Here is a 25,489-nt window from a genome sequence, read left to right as displayed (position 1 = left end):
GGTTTGACATTTTGTCTTTTCCTCCTTTGATACCATGCTGAGATCATTTCTCTGCACATTCTTAAATCTGTCTGAAAGGGAAGGCATAATACAGAATAATTTCAAGCACATTCTAGGAGAAGCATAGAAAATTAAGACTTAATCACTGAATCATTTAAGTCTAATCAGGTATTATTTATCACGAACCATTCTTTCTGTAATTACAATTGCCAGCACCAGAGACGTTTCTTTATATTTCTATTCAGTTATGCAAAAAATATCAAAAAATGGCTTACTTTGTGTCAACCCTTTTTTGATCACAATTTGTCAGGAAGTACTTCTGCGCAAACCCCATTGAAATGTAGGAGAACTGCACCCAGCTCCTATTCAGTTCAGTGGAGCTTGGGCAAAGAAACATCTCTGTATATCACACCCTGCACTGTAGATCTTTTTTGACAAAGATTTCTTTGTTTGAAACATTTATAGCCCACCTCTCAAGGCTGCTGACAGTAGTAAGTGAAGAACAAAATTACAAAAAGCAGCAGAGTACAAACAAGATAAAAGGTAGCCATTAGTGTGAATAGACATCCTCTTGAGATAAAAACAGCCCCAGTGTAGCAAGTTAAAACACAAATCAGTTCAGAATCTTAAACTGTTAACATGCCCAAAGCCTTCCTAAATATAGCTGCCAATTAATACTTCACTTCATGCATGGGATGAAACCAACAAGAGCTTATGCTTTTAAAAATAAATAGTTTTAAGGAGCCACAAGACTCTTTGCTGTTTCTCCTACATAGGTTTTAGCTATCTGGTGGAAAGTCTGAGTGCAGTCACTAAATAGACCTTCTCTCTGGTCTCAGCTAAGCATACATCTGGGAATGCTGATGCACACAAGAGGAACTCTGATAAATAGAATAGCAGGCGGGGGGGGGGGGAGAGAGCTGGTATGGAAATAGGATTTCCTCAAATGTTCTGTTTCCAAATGCAAATGAATTAGAAGCCACTAGAACCCAGTGCAGTTATTTCTATAAAGGACTTAGGTGCACCCTATATGTGGCCCACTATTATTTATTTTTAAATATAACAACCCAGGCAGTGTTCTGGACTAATTGCCATTCCCAAATACTTTTCCTATGTAGCCTACATGGGTGCATTTTTACAGTAGTCCAGGGTGATGTAACACATGCTGTTCTGGCCAAAACGGCAGTTTTCAAAAGTCACAGTTTTCTTCTTCTTCTTCTTCTTCTTCTTCTTCTTCTTCTTCTTCTTCTTCTTCTTCTTCTTCTTCTTCTTCCTTTATTAGTATTTTGGGAAGCTTTTAATGTGTGACATTCTGTTGCATTTTTGTATCTTCTGTTGGAAGCCACCCAGAGTGGCTGGGGAAACCCAGTCAGATGAGTGGGGTACAAAAATAAATAAATTATCATCATCATCATCATCATCATCATCATCATCATCATCATCCAGGGTCAGGGTTGGATCCAAGAAACCTCCCAAATATGAACCTACATTTCCTTACCCCATCCAACAAAGATTGAATCCCCATGTCTGGATCAGCTCTGTTGAAACAGGATAAGCTTCCTTGTCAGGGCTAAGCATCAGTTTGTTGCATCTGCTCAGTTTGATGTTGGTTTGGCACCTCAGCAACCTCCCTAGAGAAAGATGAAAAGGGGAGAGAGAGGCAAAGAATGTCACTCAGATATTGATGACATTGAACTCTATATCCCTGAATGATTTCCCCCAGTAATTTCATGTAGATGATGATGATGATGATGATGATGATTTATTTCTACCCCGCCCATCTGGCTGGGTTTCCCCAGCCACTCTGGGCGGCTTCCAACAGAAGGTTAAAAATACAGTAAAATATCAAAAATTAAAAACTTCCCTAAACAGGGCTGCTTTCAGATGTCTTCTAAACGTTAGATAGTTGTTTATTTCCTTGACATCTGGTGGGAGGGCATTCCACAGGGCGGGCACCACTACCGAGAAGGCCCTCTGCCTGGTTCCCTGTAACTTTGCTTCTCGCAAGGAGGGAACCGCCAGAAGGCCCTCAGCACTGGACCTCAGTGTCTGGCTTGAACGATGGGGGTGGAGACACTCCTTCATGTTAAATAAATAGCAGGGGGGGCAAGTTGGAACCTCTTGGAACCACATAGGTCAGTGTTCAGGGCATCACATAGATGTCCTCCAGACCATCTTTTGAGATTGCCCAATAAGCTTCCCATCCCAGTGTTGGAAACCCTGTAAGTAATGAAGGTGCTCTCCTTCAGATTCAGAAAATCACGTGTTGGCTCAGGAGTATTGCCGGCAGGTGTGGCATCACTGGCTGAGTGGAGCTAGTCCCACAGGTTCCCTGCAAAGCCCCTTCACAAGTTTGCAAGTGAATGCCCAAAGCAAGCTCCAAATGTATGTATGTTTCTAACAATAGTCGCTCAGTTTGCAGAACCAGTGAGTTGTCAACAGATATATATGCTCCTTATAGAAAGAATGATGTGTGACCTGAAATAGAAGTATGTGTGTGATTTTCTCCTACCTCTTGCCAGTGTTGTATAGCAGTTGCAGTGCTGGACTAGAACTAGAGTGGCCTGTGATCCAAACCCTGTTCAGCCATGACTCTCACTGGCTGGCAAGGGCCAGCCACTGTCACTCAACCTGATCTACACCATGGGGCTGCTGTGAGGATGGAATGGGGAAGATCCAAGGATGCTTGCAGAGCTCAATGAAGGAAGGATGGGATCATGATGCTGATGATGACTTCAGTAAATTGTACCCCAGTTAAGCAGCCCTGGCTTTTATAGCTTAGTCCTGAAAATGAAGTCCTGCTCACTGTGTTTTCTTTTCAGTTTAGTGAACTTGCCATTAGCTAGTATTGGCAACTGCATAAAAAGATGCTGTCTTTTTTCAGTACTGCACATAGGCTCTTGTCGTTTTTGAGCAGTGTGAGCATGATGAAGAGTGCTGCTTATTAGGGTTCTTCTGTCAGCAAAGAAGGCCACTGGAGTGCAGAGGGGACAAAGAGAAAGGAATCCTGGGGAATCAAATGACATCTTCTTGTCATATTAAATCCATCTTGTTAGGATTCATGGAATATTTTCTAGCTATATAGAAATTCTCACCACTGCTGCTTCACATTAGCTCCAGAAATAGTGTCGAGAGCAATTGTCTCAACTTATGTCTATTCTTCAAAACAATGCTTTCCTCTTTTAAAGTTTGTCTTCATTGTGTACACCTGCTCTCTTTGGTTTATGACTTAAAATAGTTTGCTCTTTCATGGTAGCTTCATTTATATTTGCTTAGTGAAGCTGACAGTTCACACCAGAGCAAAAGCTTTGTGTCAAGTAGGGCCTAATTGATCCTGTAAACTGCAATCTGAATTTCGAGAAGGCTGCAGTGCACAATAATAAATGGCATATTATGTGCACCATTCAGAAAATACATCTGAAAAATGTATCAATCAGCAATCATTATCTGAAGAGATTAGCTCACAACTGGGAACAGTACTATATATGAAATGTATTTATGTTCATCTTATCATTCTAAATATGCTTTACAACTTTCCTCCCTATAGTAAAATATATTAATATAATTATTCAGAATATAAATGCCCCAATCTAGCTCTAGATCAGTGCAAATAGCCCAATAGAAGAGTGCAGGACCTAGGTTCTTCACTTTAAAGTGACTGGATCTTCACTTAAAAGAAAAATGGGCTGGAAAAGGTTTCTGCCTGAGACCTTGGAGAGCACCAGTACATCATGGTGGGCTAAATAGACCAATGGTCTGATTTGGTATAAAGCATGTTAATGTGTTTACGTGGCATAGAGTCTGCATGCAGAAGGTCCAAGGGCTCGGGGCTCGGGGCTCAACTTAAAAGCTCTCATATAACAAGGTTAAGAAAGGCGTTTGAGTCCTTGAATAGCCACTGCCAGTCTGAATAGGCAATAGAAAGCTAGATTAGCCAAGGGTCTGCCTTGGTATAAATAATTTTAAAAATATATCTGTTTGTTCATTTGTCCACAATCATGCTCCTGCCATTTAGGAAGAGGATGGTACACCATTCTTTTTTTCCAGAATCTGCCTGGAAGTTTCTGAAAGGTTGGGCTCAAATCACTGGCGGAGCTTCATGCTCTGGCACCGGGGGTGGAGAGCAGGTGGGGGCAGAGCTGGCGCATGTCCTGGGGGCGGGGGGCGCTGCCTGCAAAACATACTGAATATTTTGATGGTCAATATCTAATCCCTCATACTGGAGGCAGGGGTCATCCTATTAGCATGCTTGCATGCTCCCTGGTAGATAGCAAGTGTACCAGATTATAAAGGTTTAAATGATTAATTGCATTGCTGCTTGTTATAGCTGAGCTTACCAGTCCTATTACAGCATCCCCAGGATACATTGACCTCATGGAACATTAGAGGTTGCGATACTGTAATATCAGCAATAATCTTTTTAATTAAGTGCTTGGTTCTGAGCTGCACTGAACAGTTGGTTGCAATGGGAGTTGTATCTACTCTGAGCCTCCTAAAGATAGCCATAATTATGAGTTCCTTGTTTTTCACCCACCACTCCACTTTTAAACTACGAGAATACACTGCGTAATAGTTAGAAGCTGAGACCCTGTGATACAAAGTTAGCCAGAAACTTATGACTTGCCATTATTTAAATAAAAGTGTGATGTCAGCTGAGAAGCTAGACTAAGAAGTATTGGCAGTTTGGTGGGAAAGCCTTCCCTGTATCAGCGAAATTGTGGATGGCTGTTAACTTTATTCGTTTATTCTTCATGCTCTTGGAGAAAGTATCTGCAAATGTATCCTTGTTCCATTGCATAGAGATGGTGCATTGAGAAAGCATTGTGATATACTTGAGTACCCTCTTTGGTTTGGCTTCTACCAGGCCTTAACTTTCCATGTATCAGTTCTAATCCAGCTCCGCTCTTCAGTCATTGTATCCTCTTCAGGAATAGGCCTTCCATCTGTTGGAATTCATGAAACAGGAGTATATTATTGGTCTTCTGCTCTTTTCTTTCTACACGCCATCCACCCAGCTATGTTTCTCAGCACTGCCTGCCTGCTCTTTCTGCTTGGATAGTTAGTTCATCACTAACAAACAACACCAAAGAATGGGTTTCTCATCTTCCCTTCAAAGTACGTCTCCCCTCCTCCCATGTGCGTTTTGTATACATTGACAACATCAGCACCATTCCCTTTTGGCTGGGTACAAAGCCTTAGCTTTACCTTTGATTACTCCTGTCACAAACCTGACCATGAAGGAGGATTTGAATGCCCCTGTTTTACTGGATTTTGTAGGTTCTAAGACCTCCATTTGTGAACTATGCCAAAGAGGTAATTAGCTGCTTCCCAATTTCAAGGTGGACATCTTGGAAAGACCACTCAAGAAGGTGTACTTGGGTTGCTGGGTTTCTTTCTGCATTCTCAATGTATATGGTCTTCTGAAGATCATTATTGTTACCTGAAGATGTAGCCATGTGGGGTTAGATTTGAGCTTGCAGAGTTATTCCAATCTAGAACCTTTCACCAAAAATGATATTTTTCTTGAGAGATAAAGGCATTAATAAATGCAAACAATTTAGAAATGGACATAAAAGGTTACTATAATTATTATTTCTATCTCTGAAGGGAAGGTAGTTTTCTGAGGAGGCCCTAAAAATGACAGCTCCCAGAGGTAAGCAGCCTTTTACCTAGGTGGGTGATTTCTGAAACTCCTCTTAGGCACAGCCTCTCTTTAGAGTGATTTTTTTTTTTTAGCTTTGCAAATCTTGGACAATCATGGCTAGTAGGTTCAGGCTTGGTGTATTTAGCAGATTAGGACCAGCCACTGTTGACATTAGCTTTGAAGATGGGCTGTCATTGTAAGTTTTAATTATGCAAGGCAAATTAGGCAGGATAGGAATAACAGAACAAAAATTATGCTTCAGTGCCGAGTTAAGTAGCAAGAGTTATCAGGTGGTTAGTCAATGGGTCTGCTATGAGTATGACTTAGGGATATTGCCCAAAGGGTTTTTAATCTATCAACATGGTTGAAAACTACAAAGGCTCTAAATGGATATGTTTTCCACAAGGTCCTTCTATAATATGAATGACCACCACTTATTTTTCCAATAAGCATCTGATTGACTACAATCTTATTAACAGCAGGATTACTAGTGGCAGGTGGTCAGCCTTTTCTTATATACAGCCTGGCATTAATGTCAAGGGCCATTTAGACATGGACTCTAATGATATTTGTATTCCACTTTCTCAGTTCTCAGTATGGTTGTGAGGCGATTTAAAACTGTGCTTTGAACCTATTCAGGGGAGGGCAAATTGACTTAGGATACCCCCTTTAACATATTTAATCAAAAGAATGGATAAAATATTAATTCAGCTCTTCTATTCTGTGTCTCCTCATCAAAGTGAATAGAGAGGCATTTAATAACACATGGAAACATAAGATAGGCCTTTTATCAGGATAGAAGAGGGCCCTTTCAAAAGAAACATTTTGACCTAGGGGTCTTTTTTCATCTGCCAAGTCGAAGTTTTTTTCTGTTTTAATTTTTTTATATACTCAGGCCCTAAAGCAAACACCTGTAGGTGCTAGACCATGTCCTCTTCTGGGGAAGTCTGTGGCAGTTTAATGATCAGCCATCTTTTTTCATTACTGGCTTACTCAACCTCCTGAGCATCAGCCCTTTATCATCTTCCATAATTATTTTTTAATTCTGATTGTGTAATTTATCACATTTCCTTTGCATGGCAATGGGCAAACTAATTAGGCTTTAAATAATTTTTATCAAACTATTTTTTTAAAAAAACACACACACAAAAACCTTTAGCTCAATTTCTTTATTAAAACTTTTCCTGAACTTCACAAGAGATCTCTGCTCACCTGTCCTCACCTGTCCTCAGAATGGTTCACACTTGCTCATAGTCCACTTGATATCTTCACACTTGATTACTGAACATTCAGTGATTTGCAGCTGAATATGTAATCTGTCTCCTTTGAAAGAACCATGTTGGATGAGGTGTCCGATTATAAGAAATGTCTGAGGAGTTTTATGTAGCAATGCATCAACTCCTTTTGGAACTGCCTTCCTCAGTGAGCATTTAGCTTTTGGGGTATGCAGGCATGAGAGAACTCATCTATTTTCTTACAGTTCTCTCCTAGCGTGCATTTTTGGTACACATGGATGGTGCCATATCTGCACACTGTCAAGTATGGTGCCTAGCAATTCAAGCACCACCCTAACTCCCAAAACAAAGAGAAATAAGATGGTTCTAGATCTGGATTGGGTACAACAATAATAGAAATAGCGAAAACAGCTAAATGCTTTTGACTAATACGAAAAATACTCATGTAATATAAGAATTGGTCAGGTGGTCCAGGCAAGCAGTTCACAGTAATCAACAGGAGTTTGGGCAAGAAAAACCAGTCTACACACACATACTTCATTTCATGTTGTAGTAATCTAGGATAGTTTCAGAGTAAAACATCAGAGCTTTTGCATAAGGGCCTAAAATGCAGCTAGTTGGGGGGGTGTATGATCAGCTGATGGCAGAATGCATGGTGCAGAATACTGTTTGGTTTGTATTCTGAACCAGGTAATTAGGTTTTGGTGACATCATTAGTCTTCCCCATAGCAAATAATTCATGTGTGAAAATAATTGCTTCTGATGTACTCACCATTAGCTTTCAAAGCCTTCCAGTCTTGTTTTTAAGATTTGGGCAATAGCTGGGAAGTCATGGGTCAAAATTCCTCATGAATTGTATTCAGAAGTATTCTGATGTGAGACATGTGTCTCTAGAATGGGTTTAGGCAGCTCTCCGTGGCAAAGTTGGGTGATATCTGGTTTAACTCTGCAACAACAAAGTTCTGAGTTTTGCTATGGCCTGATGATGATTGCTTTTTGGTAACACAGAGGTGGGGTTTCCACTGGTGGCATCAGTATTGCAGAACGACCTCTTTGGTGAAATACAAGAGGCGCCGTCAGCATTGGCATCCCACCAGCTATTTTTTGTTTGTTTGTTCTATACCATTTTAGTTGCTATACGTTTTTAACTGCCTTGTTTTGTTTGTATTTTAATTCATTATGTTTTGCTGTTTGGATAGAACTGTTTGGTTGTGTATATAAATTATGTATGTATTTTATAATTGATTTTATAGTTGTAAAACACTTAGAAGCCATTCTGGTGTGTAAGCTGTATATAAATTAATAAATAACTTTTAAATATATATATATTATAGTGGTAATGTTTGTGATGTTTGTGGCAATGTCTTACCAAGCAAACGCCTGCGAGCTTCCATGCAATTTTCCAAAGTATAAAAGTGTGGGAGGTTCATTAGCTTCTAGAATTCTCCAGTGAACATAGTATTCTGATTACAGAGGAACATAAGAAGCTGCCTTCCACCTAGCAGGGCCATTGGTCCCTCTAGATTACTACTGTCTACACTGATTGGCAGCATCTGGAGCTGGCAGGGATTGAATTTTGGATCTTTTGCATGCAAAGCATGTGTTCTCCCCTTGAGCTATGAAGCCTTTCCCCGTTATTAACAGAAACAAAAAACTCTTGTAGGAGCTTTATTCACCAAAACAGATACATACATGCTTTTAAAATAAATTTGGATATAACATTTTTAAATGAATTGCATGTTTTGCATTTTATGCAAATGCAAGCATGAATTTGCATGGGTTTGGGGAGTATGCACCAAGCAAAGTGCGGTATTATAACTGCTGGCCCAATCTGCATTCTGTTGGGTTTGATGATAATGTGATACCTCCGCTGAACATTAGGATATTAGAATGAAATTGGCTACAATTATTCCCATAATTCTGTATTTCAGGTTTAAATAAGCATCCTTCCTCCATCTCTGTGTTTTGGGTTTCTGTGTGCTAAATCGATTGTAATTAAACATCTGCCTTGAATGAGGGTGTAGTTTGGTATACACCTTTAGGATATAATTCTACAGTTCAATTCTCAACTCAAATTCTGCAGAAAAAAGTACAGGAAAAAAGTAAAATAGGTTACCTTGCCATATTTGTCTTGAATATTGAGCTATTGAATTAAACAGTGCAATCCTATAGATATCTATTCAAATGAAAGTTCTGCTGAGTTCAGTGGGACTTACTCCCAGTGTGGTGTAGTGGTTAAGAGCAGTAGACTTGTAATCTGGTGAATGGGGTTCGATTCCCTGTTCCTCCACATGCAGCTGCTGGGTGACCTTAGGTTAGTCACACTTCTCTGAAGTCTCTTAGCCTCACTCATCTCACAGAGTGTTTGTTGTGGGGGAGGAAGGGAAAGGAGATTGTTAGCCGCTTTGAGACTCCTTAGGGTAGTGATAAAGCAGTATATCAAATCCAAACTCTTCTCTTCAGGTAAGTGTGTATAGGATTGCCTTGGTGTGTGTTCAGGATAGCATTAGGAATTTCAGATTAAAACCCTAGATCAACTGTCAGATCTATTTTCAAAATATGTAAAGCACACCTTTGTTCATTCATCTGCTCTGAAGGCTGGGATACCAGAACGAAAGCTGAAAATGTATATTTACAAAATAATTTCCCACGAATGTGGGCATTAAAAAATATTGTTATATGATGATAGAAGCAAAGCTTCTGTAACTTTCTACTTTGCTACTCTGTTAAAAGTCCCTGCAAAAATCTCTGCTATAAAAGTGTCCTAGCTCTGTATCCATATTACACCATGGTGTTTGGGTAATAAGTATTACTATCCCTTTTGTGAGTGGCACCTGTTTTCAATATTTATGAAAATATTGCTAAAGGGTAATATACCTGTTTTGAAGAGAAAATACAAAAGGAGTAAGGGGGCACCACATCGCAGAAAGATGCATGAGACCAAACCCAGCAGGTGCAGGAACTTTTTATTGCCAAACTGACTGCCAACACATCTCAAATGTAATTGGGGCTGGTGGGATGATGAAGAGTCAACTTTTTAATTGTAATTACCCTCCAAGCATGGACGGAGGTATTTACTAGCAGAGAGCAAGAATATTCTAGTCCCATGGATTGCTGTTCAGAAAGAAGCTGTTACTTCCAGTTTTGTTTTATTTAAGCCCCAAAGGATATGGTGTGTTGAGGCATTGCCTGAACTTCTAAACACTGTTATCAGTGGAAGGAGGGAGGGGCACATGCTGAAGCTCCATTGCTAAATTCTCACACCCATCAGACACACCTTTCACCCCCTGACCATCTCCTTGTTGAGCAGTGAAGGTCTACAGGGGGCTTCTACTCAAGCTCACTTGAACATGACTAGAATGCTGTGCAACAGGAGACCCAGCTTTTGTGGAGAGTTCTACTCATGTTCAAGTAAACACAAGTAAAAGACCCATGCTCAGCACAAGAAGGATGGGAACTGAGCATGGTGCATGGTGCATGCAGGGACATTAGGATGGGGCTTTTGTGTAGGTGCCCATCCTGAGTCCGCAGATACAGTTCACATGTTCGGGCAAACACCTGAACATCACCCCAACCATCCCATCACCCCCAACCAGCAGGGCCAAAGGTCAGAGGTTATAGGAACTGGAGACCAATACGTATTGAAAGCACTAGATTGGGGCAGGCTGACATAGGATTCAGCTATACAGCTACAAATAAAACTAGATGGCAACACTGAGCTATGCCATATTCAATATACTTTTCAAAACGTTTTTCAAAAAAGCATTTTAACAGCATTTTTTAAAAATATGTGTGTAGATTCTACCATGCTGTACAATGATCCAATGATGCACGGACACCTGTGGGAAATACATTGTTTTCTCCATTGCATATTATTTCATAAGTGTGATAAATGGAAGTGGGACTCATTCATGTCCCTTCTTCTTTCTATGTGATGTAAAAAGCTGTCCTGAGAGGAACGCACCATCTGAACATAACATAGCAGCCCATTAAATCATCATAGCACTATAGTTCTAGGCAGAACAGTATACGTAATAGGAAACAACTATTACATTTTAAAAAGTGTTCAATCCACTGGATATTGGTTAATGAGACTGGTCCTTTATGTTAAAAGCAGAAGAAAGTGTACTGTCATTCATAAAAGGAGGCATGAATGTGAAAGCTTTTTATTATATTGATCTTTTGTGTTCTTTACTCAGAGAAGGGTTTGAGTAAACACTTACAATTAAGAAAACAAGGGTAAAAGTTAAGAGATAATAATATGAAAATTAATTAAATGTAAGATGTAATTTGAAGAAAATTTGGTTTAAAAATAATAAGAATATAAGAGTGTGCAATTAAAAGATGAAAAACAAAGGGCGGAAATCAAGCAGAAGTAACAAAGTAACCAGAAGGGGGAGTTGAGGGAAGTCACAGGGTGGGGTTTTGTTTTAATTTCTGTCTTCTATCTATTCTATCTTCTTTGTTTATTTGATAAACATGTTGAATATTAAAATGTAAAACCTAATAACTTTTTTTTTAAAGATCTTTTGTGTTCTTTAGTCCTGAAGAAATATTGAATGGCAAATAATTCAAAAAATAAGTTTCTCCTGTTTTACTTAACTTCTGCAATTTCTTGCTTAGCAATCTAAAAGACAGAACCGATGAGTTTTGTTTGTTCTGCCATTCCATTCCATGCTGATAGGTATTTAGTAATAAACACAAACAACTCAGAAGACAGTCCAGGCTGCTCAGAGACTGTTAAAAAGAAAGTGCATTCCATCCGTGCTTAAGTAGGCACTACACTGAAAATAATGTTGTTTTTTGTTTATCAATGCTCTTTCATTCCTGTCTTATGTGCAGGGCCGCCTCCTCACCTTTGGTTTCCACAGACCCCAGCAATGACACCTGCAATCCCCGCTGTTGAAGGCAAGTTCAGTTTCTGTTCTTAAAAAATTACTCATAGATTCTTATGGGGAAGCCTAACCCTGCTTTTACTGAGGCCAGACTTACAAACTGTATCCAGTGTTGTGTGAGCAGAAATGAAGCTCACACAATGAATGAATTTCTCATAAAGTCTCTCTGGCTGTTTAGGGGGTTCTACTGAACATTGTGGGCTATGTCTTGAAGGTTGCAGTGGAATCACCTCAGAATCATGAACCTTGAGCAAGTAGAGCAGGATTCCCACCCAATTTCAGGTGGATTCCTCAGATGACACAGTCCACAATGTTTGCCTGCCTCTCCTGCTCCGCCACTCTGGGATGACTTTTCATGGGGAGTACAGGGAGCTGAGACAGGAATGAAAATGGCAGCTAGTCATGATGGCTATATTACATCTAGGATCGAAGACATTGTACTTTTAAGTAGCGTCATGAGCAGGAGAGTGCTACTGTGCTAGCACCCTGCTTGTGGGCTTCCCCCAGGCATCAGGGTGGCCACTTTGAGAAGCAAATACTTGACTAGAAAGGCCTTCTTCTGCTCCAGCAGGGCTCTTCCAATGGCCTTAACCCTTGCACAATCTGTCTTCTGCTCACACAGTATTGACAACCCAATAACTTTAGTGGATTTTAAACAGGTTCAAGTTATATAAGTAGATCCTCACTCATTTTTGCTACTGCATTCTTAAGACTATTGCTTTAGACTGCATGCTGCAGATTAACAGCCTTGAATATTTACTTATTTTAGCAGTTTTTGCGCCACTTAATCACACTTGACTCTAAGCATCCATATTTTTCAATCAATACATTATTTTTCTCGGCAGTTTTAGGAGCTGTATCCAACAGTACCCCTTGTGGAAGGTGATTATTCCCCTCTTCTTTCTGCAATTCCCTGTGCTGCCACCACCAGATCTGTTCCAGAGGGTTGGGAAACTCTGTGGAAGGTGAAACAGGGGGCTACAGGAGAAAGGGTGAATTTTCAAAAATCCACTCATTTCCCCCTTCCATTAACACAAGCTTCTGCTGGATCAAAGAGGCTTCTGTGAATAGGAGGACAGCATAGATTCAATTGGATTCGGTCTGAAAACAGTTACCATTTGCTGCTTCATAGGTTAACTGTAAAACAGGCTGGCCTTGTGTCTGACTTTATACAATTCTCTCACTGAAGGTCTGTCATAGAACTGTTTTCTACATGAAGGCAGCCTGTATGTGTCTTCAACCTTTTCACACCCAGGATCCACATTTAGGTTGTGGCTATTGTCAACATGTCCTGTTTAATGAGATTCCCAGAGGCACTTGATTGACTAATTTGAGAAACAGGATGTTGGACTACATAGGCCTTTGGACAGCAGGTGTCTTCAAAGATTTTTACTGATGAGGGGAGGACAGCAGCGTATTTTAAGAGCATTTTTTTGCAATCATATTTCACACTTCATAATAACTATGGCAATGTTGTGAGCACAGTATAGTCACCCTTTGTGAAGTAAAGGGATTTGTATGTAGTACAAAGGCCCATTTCCCCGAGTCAGAAAGCAGTTGTTCAGTGTGCCCTTTCAGGAAAGAAATAATAGGGTTTGCCTATTTCAGAACATGTGTTCTGAAATAGAGGTGTCCCATGCCATAACTAAATAGCAAGCCCTGACAACCCTGTTCAAATTTGTATTGAAACTGCCCCCCCAAAGAAAAAGATTCTGCAACTTTTAAAGAAGTTTATTCTTTTGCAGAATCATCCTTGTAGCTAGAAACGTTTCCTAATGCTTCACTAGAATCTGTCGCATTTTAATTTGAATCCATTGCTCTCCTGTCCACAGTGGGTAGAGTGAAAAACAGTTCTCCTTTCTTGGCAATATTTTGAAACTACCAACATATTCCCTCTTAATCTTCTTTTTCTCTAAGCTAACATACCAAGCTCTTTCAGGGTTTCCTGATGTGATTTGTCTTCTAAAACTTTTATTATCCTCATAGTTCTTCCAACTTGTCAATAATGTTCTTTTTTGAACTGTACTCTTCAGAACTGAATACAATACTCCATCTGTTATCTCTCTCATCTTTTCAGCCTACTCTCTGCCTACAATTTCCCTTTAAATTTTGTGTAATATCTGTGAAGCTACTCAATTCTCTTTCATGTTTCAAGGATTCATTTTGCAGCCTACACAGCAGCAATATGCCTAAACCTCTCAGGGTAAAATGGCCACAGGGTATGAGTGTGCGAGACACACATCATATACTCTACCCTGTGCTCTTTGAAAGATGGGCAAGAGGAAAATGTAATAAAGTTTTGTTGAAGCATTGTGAAAATCTCCCCTTCTGATTTTTTAAATATTATTTAGGAAGATTTATATACCACTTAATAAAAAAAAAATCTTGGTTTTTGTAATAGTATAAAAATTTTAGTGCACACTTTTGAACCTCCCTGGGACTCAGTTGCCTAACACAAAGTGGATTTGTAATACAGAATGGAGAATAAAAACTCTGCTGTTCATGTTCTTAGTCAATCAATCTACAGTCCCTTGAAGAATAAAAATCAAATGAAATGTCTGAAATTGAATGATATGTTAACTATTGTATCATTACTGAACAGCAGTCTTGTCGCTTACTGTTTCAGTTATTTGTGTGGTGTGTGTGTGTGTGTGTCTATGCATGTGTGTGACAAAGCTTATTATATATATAACATGCTTCCTTATACAGTTCTCTAAGACTGTTGTTCTATGACAGCAAACAATAGCTGTTTCAAGCATTTGTCATTCTACAGTTTTTTCTCTTGCAAATCAAAGTGATTGATTTTATATTTTGATTGGCAGGGGCAGCATGGCATGTATTGGGAAATTTCCATTTCAAAGCATTAACAATTACATTAAAAGGCTCACAGATTGCCTTAATATTTCTGTAGTTTTAAAATAGTTATTTCATAAGTTTAGGGGATTTTTAAAAAAAGAAAAAGAGAGAGATGATAAATGCATATATAATCATACTATTGCAAGTGTTGGACTTGTAAAATATCAGGATAATTGTACTGCTCACATTTGCAGCAATTTCCCTTACCTCATTGCTAACAAGAATTGAAAGGATAGTGCATATCGTGCAGGGCAATTCATTCTAAAAAACTAGTGCAGAGATACATACAGAGCTTGGATTCTACTAAACTATTTTTGTGTGACATGGGCAGTACATGTGCATATTATGCCCTATTTTTACATATAATAAACTGGAGAGAGTTGACAGGCAGTGAGGAGCATGTCCGCATGCAAACAATATCTACATCAGGGGTGGAGAAAAGGGTCTGGTTGGCAGGCCAGAGACATACCCCCCACATTCCCACTTGGGCCAAGTCTGTCAGGTCATTAGGGTTGTCTACCTGGCATCACAGTCAAGTCAGGTGACCCATTTTGGCCTGTGCAGTTTAAAATCAAATTGTACAGGCAAAGTCCCAGGGGCCAGCTGATTCATCTCTACTTGCCCCACACTTGATGTCATATATGATACCAGGTATAGGGTCAGGTGGGTATAGCTTGACCAAAATGGCCTTGTGGGTCAGATGGGGAAGTCTGGTGGGCCCATGTGCCAGTGGTTCCCCAGTTCTGGTCTGAATTGGGAGCTCTTCTGAGGCAAAACAGATGATCTCTGAGGTGTGCCAAATGGAAGTAGGGTGCTCTCAAAGCCCCATGCCTACCTCGGAGCTTCAGAGCTCCCAAAGAACTTAGATTCAGACTGCCTCTTTATAACAACAACAACAACAACAACAACAACTTATTATTTATACCCCGCCCATCTGGTTGGGTTTCCCCAGCCACTCTGGGTGGCTTCCAACAGAACACTAAAATACAATAACCTATTAAAAGTCTGGTAGTTGTTTTTCTCTTTGACATCTGGTGGGAGGGCGTTAACATACTCCCAAGTTCTCAAATTAAGGACAGTGGAGAAGGAGATGAGGGGTGTAGTCTTCTGTCAGGCCTAGTGTCCACCTAGAAAATAACTTTTTCAGGGTTCCCCTTTTTACTTCCAATCATTGGGAGGGATGTAGAAGGAAGGGTCTTGTCTATTGGACAGAAAACACCCCCCCCAAATTGTTTTTATTCATCATAACTTCTTAAAACATGCACCAATCCTTCTGAAATTTTTCATCATACTTATCCAGGGGCACCTTTGTGATGTGTGGTATTTTCCTACAAATGTCCCCTAAACCACAGGGCTTTAATTCTATCTCACCTCAAAATCAAGTTCAAAAACATGTAGCACAAAGCTACCTGTACCTGCACCGTTAAATAGGCCTGACCTAGCCAAAATGAATTATAGTCTTAATGTGGAGTTTTAAAGATTTATGTAATGCTTAATAATATCTCTGTGTCACATAAACACAATGTTGTTGGAGTTGGCATGAATATAGATTAGTGCAAGGACAGACATCTATCTCAAACATAAAGCATGTCGCTGATTAGTTTTGAAAGACTCTGTTAATAGTAATACATTTCATTTCTATATTCCTGTACTTTTTCATTTCTAACTTCAAAGCAATATTTTATCAAAAGCTGAGCTAATATATAAAATATCTCCCACAAAAGTCTCTCCATAACGGTTTCCAGGGATTTTGATAAGAAGCAAAAGATAAGCATTTGATGCATCAAAGACTTAAGTGAACCAGACCACCTTGTAGGCCCTTTTGGCATTCACTCCTGCGTAGTTTATTTTTGCTTCTGGTTATCCCCACCCGTACCCCAACAACACAGCATATTGAAGATAGCTTTTTTTCAGCACCTTTCTTACCTCCTCCTCTTGCAGATGATGGATGGGCAGGCAAGCTCTTTCAGAGTCAGCATTAATATGACTTACTACCTGTATCATCTTTGAAGTTTAAGTGTGAAAATACAGATCCTTGCAGTGCATTTCTCCAGAGAGGGTCTCATTTGTGTAACACCATGCCTTGTAACTCAAGTGCATTGCTATATTTAGAGCTTCCCATCACCAGCAGATCAACAGGCTGTTGTTACACTCAAATCGACTTTGAAGGACACTTGGCTGAAAGCCAGCACTCTTACTCCCCTCCTCCTCTCCATCTCTTAAAAGATACTTGACATCACAGGTGGAAAACATGAGATGCTGCAGAAGCCACCAAAGACCATTCAGCACAATATGCCTGACCTTTTTAGGCTTAACATTAAATCCTTCTTATTTTTCTCATCACATCTTTCAATCCTTTACTCCTTCAGAAATAAATCTCAGTGACTTTTAAAAGTTAAATTTCACTTTAGAAAACCACCTTTTTGATTCAGGCAATTTTCCAGGAACCTTCCCCATAAACCTGGGATTCTGCACAGTAAAAGGTAGGATAGGGCCTGCAGAAGAAAATGCGGTTTGGGAAACTTTAAAAACAGTTCTTTGATATCACAGAAGATCACCCTTGGAAATGCTGCTAAGGCCTAAATAAGCTGCATATATTGTGGCAAACTGAGTGTGCAATCTCCTTGATCCAGTAATTCTTTATGTGGGCTGTTAGCATGCTTTATTCTTCCCATCTCTGAGGTGTCAGGCTTGGAGTGAAAGAGAAGAAGCTGTCATAACATGTTTGGGAGACAGAGACAGGTCAATGCAATGGAATATTCCGAAAAGAGGCTAGACATGTAAGAGGCCTGGATTGCAAATCCTATGTACACTTACCTTGGAATGAGTTCTTTTCAGCCTACTTGCTTGTAAGAAAACACGATATGCCCTTCTTAAAATTCCCTGTTCCCATCAAATGCTGAATACATTTCTCCCACACTTCCAAAGATCATACTTCTGTGCTTTGTTTTTAAATCTTCCCACATCAGTGCCTATTGCATAATACTTCTTACTCCAAACATCATGTTTATTGGAATAAGCTTAAGAAGTTCCTGGGACTGCCAATGTATTTGGAGTGGTCTATGAAAGCTTACAGGACACACCATCCAGCTATAACTAAGTCCAGTTCCATATAGTGACTAAACTATGTAAGGACACTATACAGACAGGGTGGAATCCAACTGGTGTCCTTGCACACATGGAAGGACTTATGGTTCAGAAGAGGCATCTTCTAGAACAGGATGGAAGGCAACATGGGAGTTGCAGGGGGAAGTGGGCCTTGGCAAAAATCCAGCCATACGCAGAACAGATGGTAGTTGCTGTTAAGTCTAATAGTACAGATCGACTGTTGGACATACAAAGGGAGACATTACATTTTATAAACAGGTGTTCATAAACAGTCAGAGCTTACTGTATTAAGCATCCCTTAACAAGCATGTGTATGCAAGAAACTGCCTTATACTCAGAGCATTTGCCCACCTAGCTCAGTATTGTCTACACTGACTCACAGCAGCCCTCCAGCATTTCAGACAGGACTCTTTTCCCAGAGGTATCTGGAGATGCCAGGGTTTAAACCTAGGACCTTCTGCATTGGTCTGCCACAGAGCGATGGCCCTTTTCTGAAGGTCATGGGTTTATGCCAAGGTGCTAGATTTGAGGACTTTTAATCCAAGCAGTATCCTTTTTACATGCAGAATATATCTGTCTTGTAGATATACTTGTGGTGGATTGAATTGGTCAACCTGAGTTGGCCCATGCACTGTGAAGTGAAAAGAAAAATGGTCTAAAATGGAGTTACTCATGTGACTAAACAGTTTAATGGAGATACCATTGCATTTTAGATATCACAGAACTGTATTGTTTGTCATACAGGCAGATTCAATTTGGTTTTCGTGCAAATTCTGTCAAGTTTCTAAACACTCCCTTACCCGCCCCTACAGTTTTTGCTTATATTTATGGAAGCTATATGCAAAATGACTATGTGGTTTCTAGCGCTTGAGAAAATATCTGTTTTATAATATTCTCAATCACATTTGCTAGAGCTTCTGAGCACCCGCTGTGCTTTTCAGCCTTTGTAATTTATTATTTCTATTCCTTGGTTTAACTATATATTTTTTAAAAAATAATATTTATATTATTTTGCTCATGCAGTTGGAAAACCTAATGTGACAACTACAAAGCCAATAAGTAAGTAGTATAAATTGTTGTTTTCTTTTGTTTTTAGGTTATCAGTGATACCTAGTTCTCACTGAAGCTCTCTTCATATGACTAGTCTAGATACACTACATGTGTGTGTGAATAAAGCAGGAATTCAACAGCAAGCTCAGTTCTTGACCTGTGCATCATTAATTGCTCACAGGAACAAATCCTAATGCATACTGAGAGCATGTAGATTCTGTTTGTTTTATTGGAGACACTGGATTGGATCCAAATTGGCCATCTGGCAAAGGGCTTCTTCCATTCATGGAAGGCACTGCGATCCAGTGGAGGTTCCCTTGCGGAGGAAGGAGAATGAGAATATTTGCTGCTTTCTCTTCCCCCCTCCCTGCAGGCACTTGTGCCACCTTCTTATACTACTCTAGACAGGCCATCACACCCCAAAATGAAACCATGGATCTACCCCCCCCCCCCCCCGTTTTTGTTTTTGTTTTTGCTGGGTTGGTATTTCTATGTTGGTTTGCATTATATTGCACATAGAGAGAGAAAAACCCTGCAAAAACCTTATGTGCATATGCTTGCTCATTTGAGTAGGCACATGGCAAAAAGAGAGAGAGAAAAAAAAACAAAGGAAAACAGGGTTTCTGATTATCTGTGTTAATCTACACTGGGCCTGTTCACATGATTAATTGAACGGATGTGAATAGATTCAGGGGCAGGACTTCCTCTTGCATTCCCACGCTCCTCTTCCCCCATGCTCCTCTTCCCACATATTCAGTTGCATGAACAGGGCTTAAAGTGTATTACTTCAGTCATGACAGCTCCAATGCCTCCACACCATCACTATTCCAACACAAATGCACATAGAAAATTAGGTGTCCAGGAGAAGGAATCTGGCCTAGTCTATATCTTGACACCTAGTTTTTCTATATGTAGGGGTTTTTAAAAATGGTATGAGGAGCATCCAATTATATAAGTACCATCTGCAGCCCAGTGGTGTAAAACTCTGGCACACACTGGGTGTTTTACAGGGTATAGTCCTCTACTGGAAGAACTGTCTGAAGACATTCCTTTATTTGACTCTATTTTAAGGGCTGGCCAGTCCAAGCCCAGTTTAAAAGCTAAAGAACCATAGAAGGGGAGGAGAGGAGGTGTTTTAGGTTTTCGACCACTAGTATTCAGACAGCAGTCTCAGTAGACACACAGGTTACTGTCCATATCTTTCTCACTGCAGTGAGCTATACTATATTTCTCTTGAAAAGGAAAGTAAATATTTCTTAATTTACACCTATACATATACATAAGCCATTTTAATGTAAATTTGTGTCTCTTTTATCTATAATTTTTTGGCAATGTGTCAGCGACCACGCCAGATGCTACGGTTTACTAAGCTTGAGTCAGGAGCTCACACACATTCTTCATCAAACTCGTTCCAGGGTGGGAGCAGGGGGATAATGCAAAATAAATATCTTCTGCTTTCAAAAGTTGCAGGTGTTGCTAGTCTAGTGTTTCTCCAATAAGACTACATGGTAAATGACTGCTTACCCGAACAATAAGCAAACCTATTGGAATAAAAGTGCTTAGGGGTACTCTCATTTTCCTACTCATACTGAGGCCAAACTTCACAAAATGTTTAGGGGTATACATACCCCTGCGTCCTCCCAGAAAAAAAAGCACCAGGGATACACAACCTGATTCAGAGCTCCCCATGCACACACCGTATTCTTACTTGGACATCTTGCCCTGTCCTATTAAATTCAAGGGAAGAAGCAGATTGGCTAATGCAAGGGCTGCAGGCATCTCCTTCCCCCATTAAAATGAATAGGGAATGCCTCACTGAATTGCAGCCCTGGCATATATTGGTTGGAATTCAATGTAGTTCTTAGTGGGTATGCACATGGGGATAAAAGTCTGCTCGTGCACAAGACTTTCCCACCCTTTCCACCTCTGCAGGCCCCACAAATGCTCCCTAAGCCTGTTCTGGAGTTTCCCCCAACCCTGCAGAGCAGATTCAGGGGACACGGGGAATAGAATGGGGGAAAGTTCCATGGCACAAGCAGACCTCATTCCACACATGCAACAACCTAGTTGAATCCTGCCCTTGTGTTGATATGTGCTATCAACTTGGCCAGGCAACATTTGCTACCTTTGCATTCTTTCTGGGTTTGGGTCCTGTTAAGTTCTTATTTTTCCTCAAGTGTGGAAATTGATCCTCAAAATAAAAGATCCATACATTTTAAGTGAGACATGCATAGTGAAACAGTGCCTTTTGCATTTATTCCTTAGAAGAAGAAAAAGCAAAAAAAGTGGTTCAACAGAAGAAAGCTATTCCTGAAGTTAAAACAAAAGGTAGGGTGTTTCTGGTTTTAAGATGTGGCAGTTAATTGACCTGATGTTCAAAAAACTCTGCCTGTTGTAATTCCGTAAGATGCAAAGCCAAATCATCACCTTTTGATTCATGTTTTAGAAGTAGAAGAAAAGAAAAAGGTAACACATGAAAAGAAAGTTATTCCTGAAATTAAAAAGAAAGGTAAGCTATCTGCACAAGTATGACATTGCTAGATCATTACTGAACTGAATTTGTATGATGGATACTTGCCTCGTTGGATGGATTCAGATAAGCAGTCACTTTAGCCCCTTCCTCTCCTCTCCCTGCACCCTCCTTCCATGCAGGGGTGGTGCAACGGAGCTACCTTGTTGACCCCAGCATTGCTGCCACCTGAATAGGGTGAGTGGTGTGGTGTGATGGTGAGGTCAGGCCTTTTGGGGTGGACTAGCAGAGGCAATCCAGTGCTCCCATCGATGTACAGGTGCAATGCTGACCTCACCACTGACCTGCTCCTGCACCATCCAGGTAAATGACAGCAATGCCAGTGTTGGGAGGACAGCTTTGTGGCAGCATCCCATTGTATTTGCCATACCTAGCCCCATGCCTCAAATCTTCTCCATAGCTTCCTCAAACACTCTGGGGCAGATTTTGGGGTGTACAGTGAGGCTGGGGATGGAATTTGCTCTGACGATGGTGTCAATTCTGCTGACAGATCGACACAGCTGAATTTCACCCATAAAGAACGAAGCATGTGGAAGCAATTTGGGTATAGTGCTGACCTAATTGTGTAATTTTGCCTGGGAATGTACTGTACATCTACCTGGCATTAAGGCCTTTAAATATTGAGTGATTTGGACTGTTTTACTGGGCTTTATGTATTCTTTATGTATTCCAAAGAAGGGCAGTGCCAAAGAATGCTCCAACTACTGCACAATTGCACTCATTTCACACGCTAGCAAGGTTATGCTTAAAATTCTACAAGGCAGGCTTAAGCAGTATGTGGACCGAGAACTCCCAGAAGTGCAAGCTGGATTTCGAATGGGCAGAGGAAACAGGGACCAAATTGCAAACATGTGCTGGATTATGGAGAAAGCTAGAGAGTTCCAGAAAGACATCTACTTCTGCTTCATTGACTATGCAAAAGCCTTTGACTGTGTCGACCACAGCAAACTATGGCAAGTTCTTAAAGAAATGGGAGTGCCTGATCACCTCATCTGTCTCCTGAGAAATCTCTATGTGGGACAAGAAGCTACAGTTAGAACTGGATATGGAACAACTGACTGGTTCAAAATTGGGAAAGGAGTACGGCAAGGCTGTATATTGTCTCCCTGCTTATTTAATTTATATGCAGAATTCATCATGCGAAAGGCTGGGCTGGATGAATCCCAAGCCGGAATTAAGATCGCCGGAAGAATTATCAACAGTGGCGTCGCGTGGGGGGTCAGGGGGGCCCGGCCGCACCGGGCGCAACATCTGGGGGTTAGGGTTAGGGGGCGCAAATCCACGGGTTAGGGGGCGCAAATCCACGGGTTAGGGGGCGCAACTTACTTGCCTTGCCCCGGGTGCTGACAACCCACGCTACGCCACTGATTATCAACAACCTCAGATATGCAGATGACACAACCTTGATGGCAGAAAGTGAGGAGGAATTAAAGAACCTTTTAATGAGGGTGAAAGAGGAGAGTGCAAAATATGGTCTGAAGCTCAACATCAAAAAAACTAAGATCATGGCCACTGGGCCCATCACCTCCTGGCAAATAGAAGGGGAAGAAATGGAGGCAGTGAGAGATTTTACTTTCTTGGGCTCCATGATCACTGCAGATGGTGACAGCAGTCACGAAATTAAAAGACGCCTGCTCCTTGGGAGAAAGGCGATGGCAAACCTAGACAGCATCTTAAAAAGCAGAGACATCACCTTGCCAACAAAGGTCCGTATAGTTAAAGCCATGGTTTTCCCGGTAGTAATGTATGGAAGCGAGAGCTGGACCATAAAGAAGGCTGATCGCCAAAGAATTGATGCTTTTGAATTATGATGCTGGAGGAGACTCTTCAGAGTCCCATGGACTGCAAGAAGATCAAACCAATCCATTCTTAAGGAAATTAGCCCTGAGTGCTCACTGGAAGGACAGATCCTGAAGCTGAGGCTCCAATACTTTGGCCACCTTGTGAGAAGAGAAGATTCCCTGGAAAAGACCCTGATGTTGGGAAAGATTGAGGGCACAAGGAGAAGGGGATGACAGAGGACAAGATGGTTGGACAGTGTTCTTGAAGCTACAAACATGAGTCTGACCAAACTGCGGGAGGCAGTGGAAGACAGGAGTGCCTGGCGTGCTCTGGTCCATGGGGTCACGAAGAGTCGGACACGACTAAACGACTAAACAACAACAACAATGTATTCTACAAACTTTTTTGTAAGCTGTTTTGCATTTGTTTTATAGAGAAAAGCAGGATATGCATTTCAAAAATAAACAAACACATTACTTGGAACCAAGATGCAACAAGAAACCATAGTTTAGCACTACATATGCATGAGCACCAGTGAGCCTTGGGGTGGAATACAGAAGCGCGCGCTCTCTCTCTCCCTCTGTCTCTGTGTGTCACACACACACAAACACACACACACACCATCCCCTTTGCTCCTATGACGTATTTGTCTAACTTTTATGAAACCAAAAATGGTACATGGGGTCCTTATGACACAAAGCCATCTTTTTATTTTTCTCTTAGAAACAGAAAAAGAAAAGGAGGTGGTAACCCATGAGAAGAAGGTTGTTTCTGAAATTAAACCAAAAGGTGGGCTATTTGAAGGTGCTTGTTTTATATTATATTATTCAACCAGTTATAGTTGGGGTGGGTGTGTTCACGACAGCAATAGCATACTGTACGACATGGGTCAGCAAACTAAGGACCGCAGGCCAGATCAGGCCCAATTGCCTTCTGGATCCGGCTTGCGGACGGTTCAGGAATCGCCGCGTGGATCTCCAGCGTGCACATTCTTTCCCTCTCCATCCCTCTCCCTCCCTCAGCAGGGAGACCCTTATTCCCTTTACAGAGCTACAATTTACAGAGTGGTTTAAAAATTGACCCCCCTTTCCAGGGAAATCTGAGAACTGAGGCTCTGAGGGGAGAAGGGTCTCCTATTCATAACAACTCTGGGCACCCATAACAAATTACAGTTCCTGGGCTCCTTTGGCAGAAGCCATGACTATTTAAAGTGGTATGATTCTGCTTTAAATATATAGTGCAGATAGGGCCCTAGTTTGACCCAGAGGGATCTGGATTGGGAACCTTGTTCTATGACTAGGAAACTAAAATAGTTGGGGAGAAGCTATTTAGATCAGAGAATGTCACATTTTCTTCCTTGTGCTTGGTTGAATGCACATTGAAGTGTGTGATTCATATTTCTAGCATATAAAATGGCTTCCTTTTAATTATTTTTTAGAAAAAAAGGAGGAAAGAAAGAAAGCTCCTGAGAAGACAGCTGTCCCCGAAGTTAAAAAAGCAGGTAAGAAATATCAATCTGTCACTCTCTTCTCTGAAATCCCATTATTATATGTGTACATTTTTAGACATTAAAAGTTTAAATTAGGTAGGTATGTAAATTATGAGCTCATTAAATTCTGATTTTTTTAATGTTATGAATTCAGTGTTTTTGACAGAAATGCTTCTCACTTTTATCTAGTTTTCTGCTTTATAGCTAAACTGCATTTTAATATGTTCTTTATTTTGTTTTATAGTATTAAATATTTTAAAATTGCTACACCCTCTACATCTACAGAGCAGTTCTGCTTTGGCTTGCAATCAGTAAAACAAAATAACTTCTAGGTGTCAGTTGAAGATTTCTATTAGGAGAGTGACATATGCAGGCAGTTCTTTAGATGAAATAATGAGCATAAAAGCCAAGTCCTACGTAAGAATAACTATGAGCACAATACCAACCAACATACTTAGTTACCTAATGAACAGAAGGAAATAGATGTGAATGTTTGTGCTCACAGATTTAAAAGGTAAAGGTAAAGGACCCCTGGACAGTTAAGTCCAGTCAAAGGCGACTTTGGGGTGTGGTGCTCATCTCGCTTCAGGCTGAGGGTACCAGCGTTTGTTCACAGACAGCTTTCTGGGTCACGTGGCCAGCATGACTAAACTGCTTCTGGCACAATGGGACACCGTGACGCAAGCCAGAGTGCACAGAAATGCTGTTTACCTTCCTGCTGCAGCAGTACCTATTTATCTAGTTGCACTGGTGTGCTTTCGAACTGCTAGGTTGACAGAAGCTGGGACAGAGCAACAGGAATTCACCCCATCATGTGGATTTGAACCGCCAATCTTCCAATCAGCAAGCCCAAGAGGCTCATTGGTTTAGACCACAGCACCACCCGCTCCCTTTGCTCAC

At 40.7% G+C, this 25,489-nt stretch overlaps 1 protein-coding gene and 1 long non-coding RNA gene across 19 annotated transcripts in view; one reads left to right on the top strand and one right to left on the bottom strand.

The window, feature by feature from the left end:
* The window catches only part of TRDN (triadin), a 162,908-nt gene that overhangs the window by 70,126 nt on the left and 67,293 nt on the right, over positions 1–25,489 (top strand). For all 17 annotated transcript variants that reach the window (XM_083608537.1, XM_083608542.1, XM_083608540.1 and 14 more), the window contains 6 exons: positions 11,722–11,787; positions 18,762–18,797; positions 21,054–21,116; positions 21,235–21,297; positions 23,824–23,889; positions 24,539–24,601. In XM_083608537.1, the coding sequence (XP_083464663.1) occupies positions 11,722–11,787; positions 18,762–18,797; positions 21,054–21,116; positions 21,235–21,297; positions 23,824–23,889; positions 24,539–24,601 (357 nt within the window). The remainder of the gene's footprint in view (positions 1–11,721; positions 11,788–18,761; positions 18,798–21,053; positions 21,117–21,234; positions 21,298–23,823; positions 23,890–24,538; positions 24,602–25,489) is intronic.
* LOC310760354 lies at positions 1,450–16,703 on the bottom strand. 2 transcript variants are annotated; one of them, XR_014546915.1, is made up of 4 exons: positions 16,557–16,703; positions 7,652–7,825; positions 4,621–4,943; positions 1,450–1,627 (listed from the first exon to the last, which is right to left on the bottom strand). It is a non-coding gene; the product is annotated as an uncharacterized lncRNA (long non-coding RNA). The 2 variants fall into 2 exon arrangements; XR_014546916.1 differs by lacking the exon at positions 16,557–16,703 and having other exon boundaries at positions 7,652–8,115.

Source organism: Podarcis filfolensis, assembly GCF_964270895.1.
Source record: "Podarcis filfolensis genome assembly, chromosome: 3".
Classification (NCBI taxonomy): domain Eukaryota; kingdom Metazoa; phylum Chordata; class Lepidosauria; order Squamata; family Lacertidae; genus Podarcis; species Podarcis filfolensis.
The sequence above is the reverse complement of the archived record's forward strand: the minus strand, read 5'-3'. Positions and strand labels throughout refer to the sequence as shown.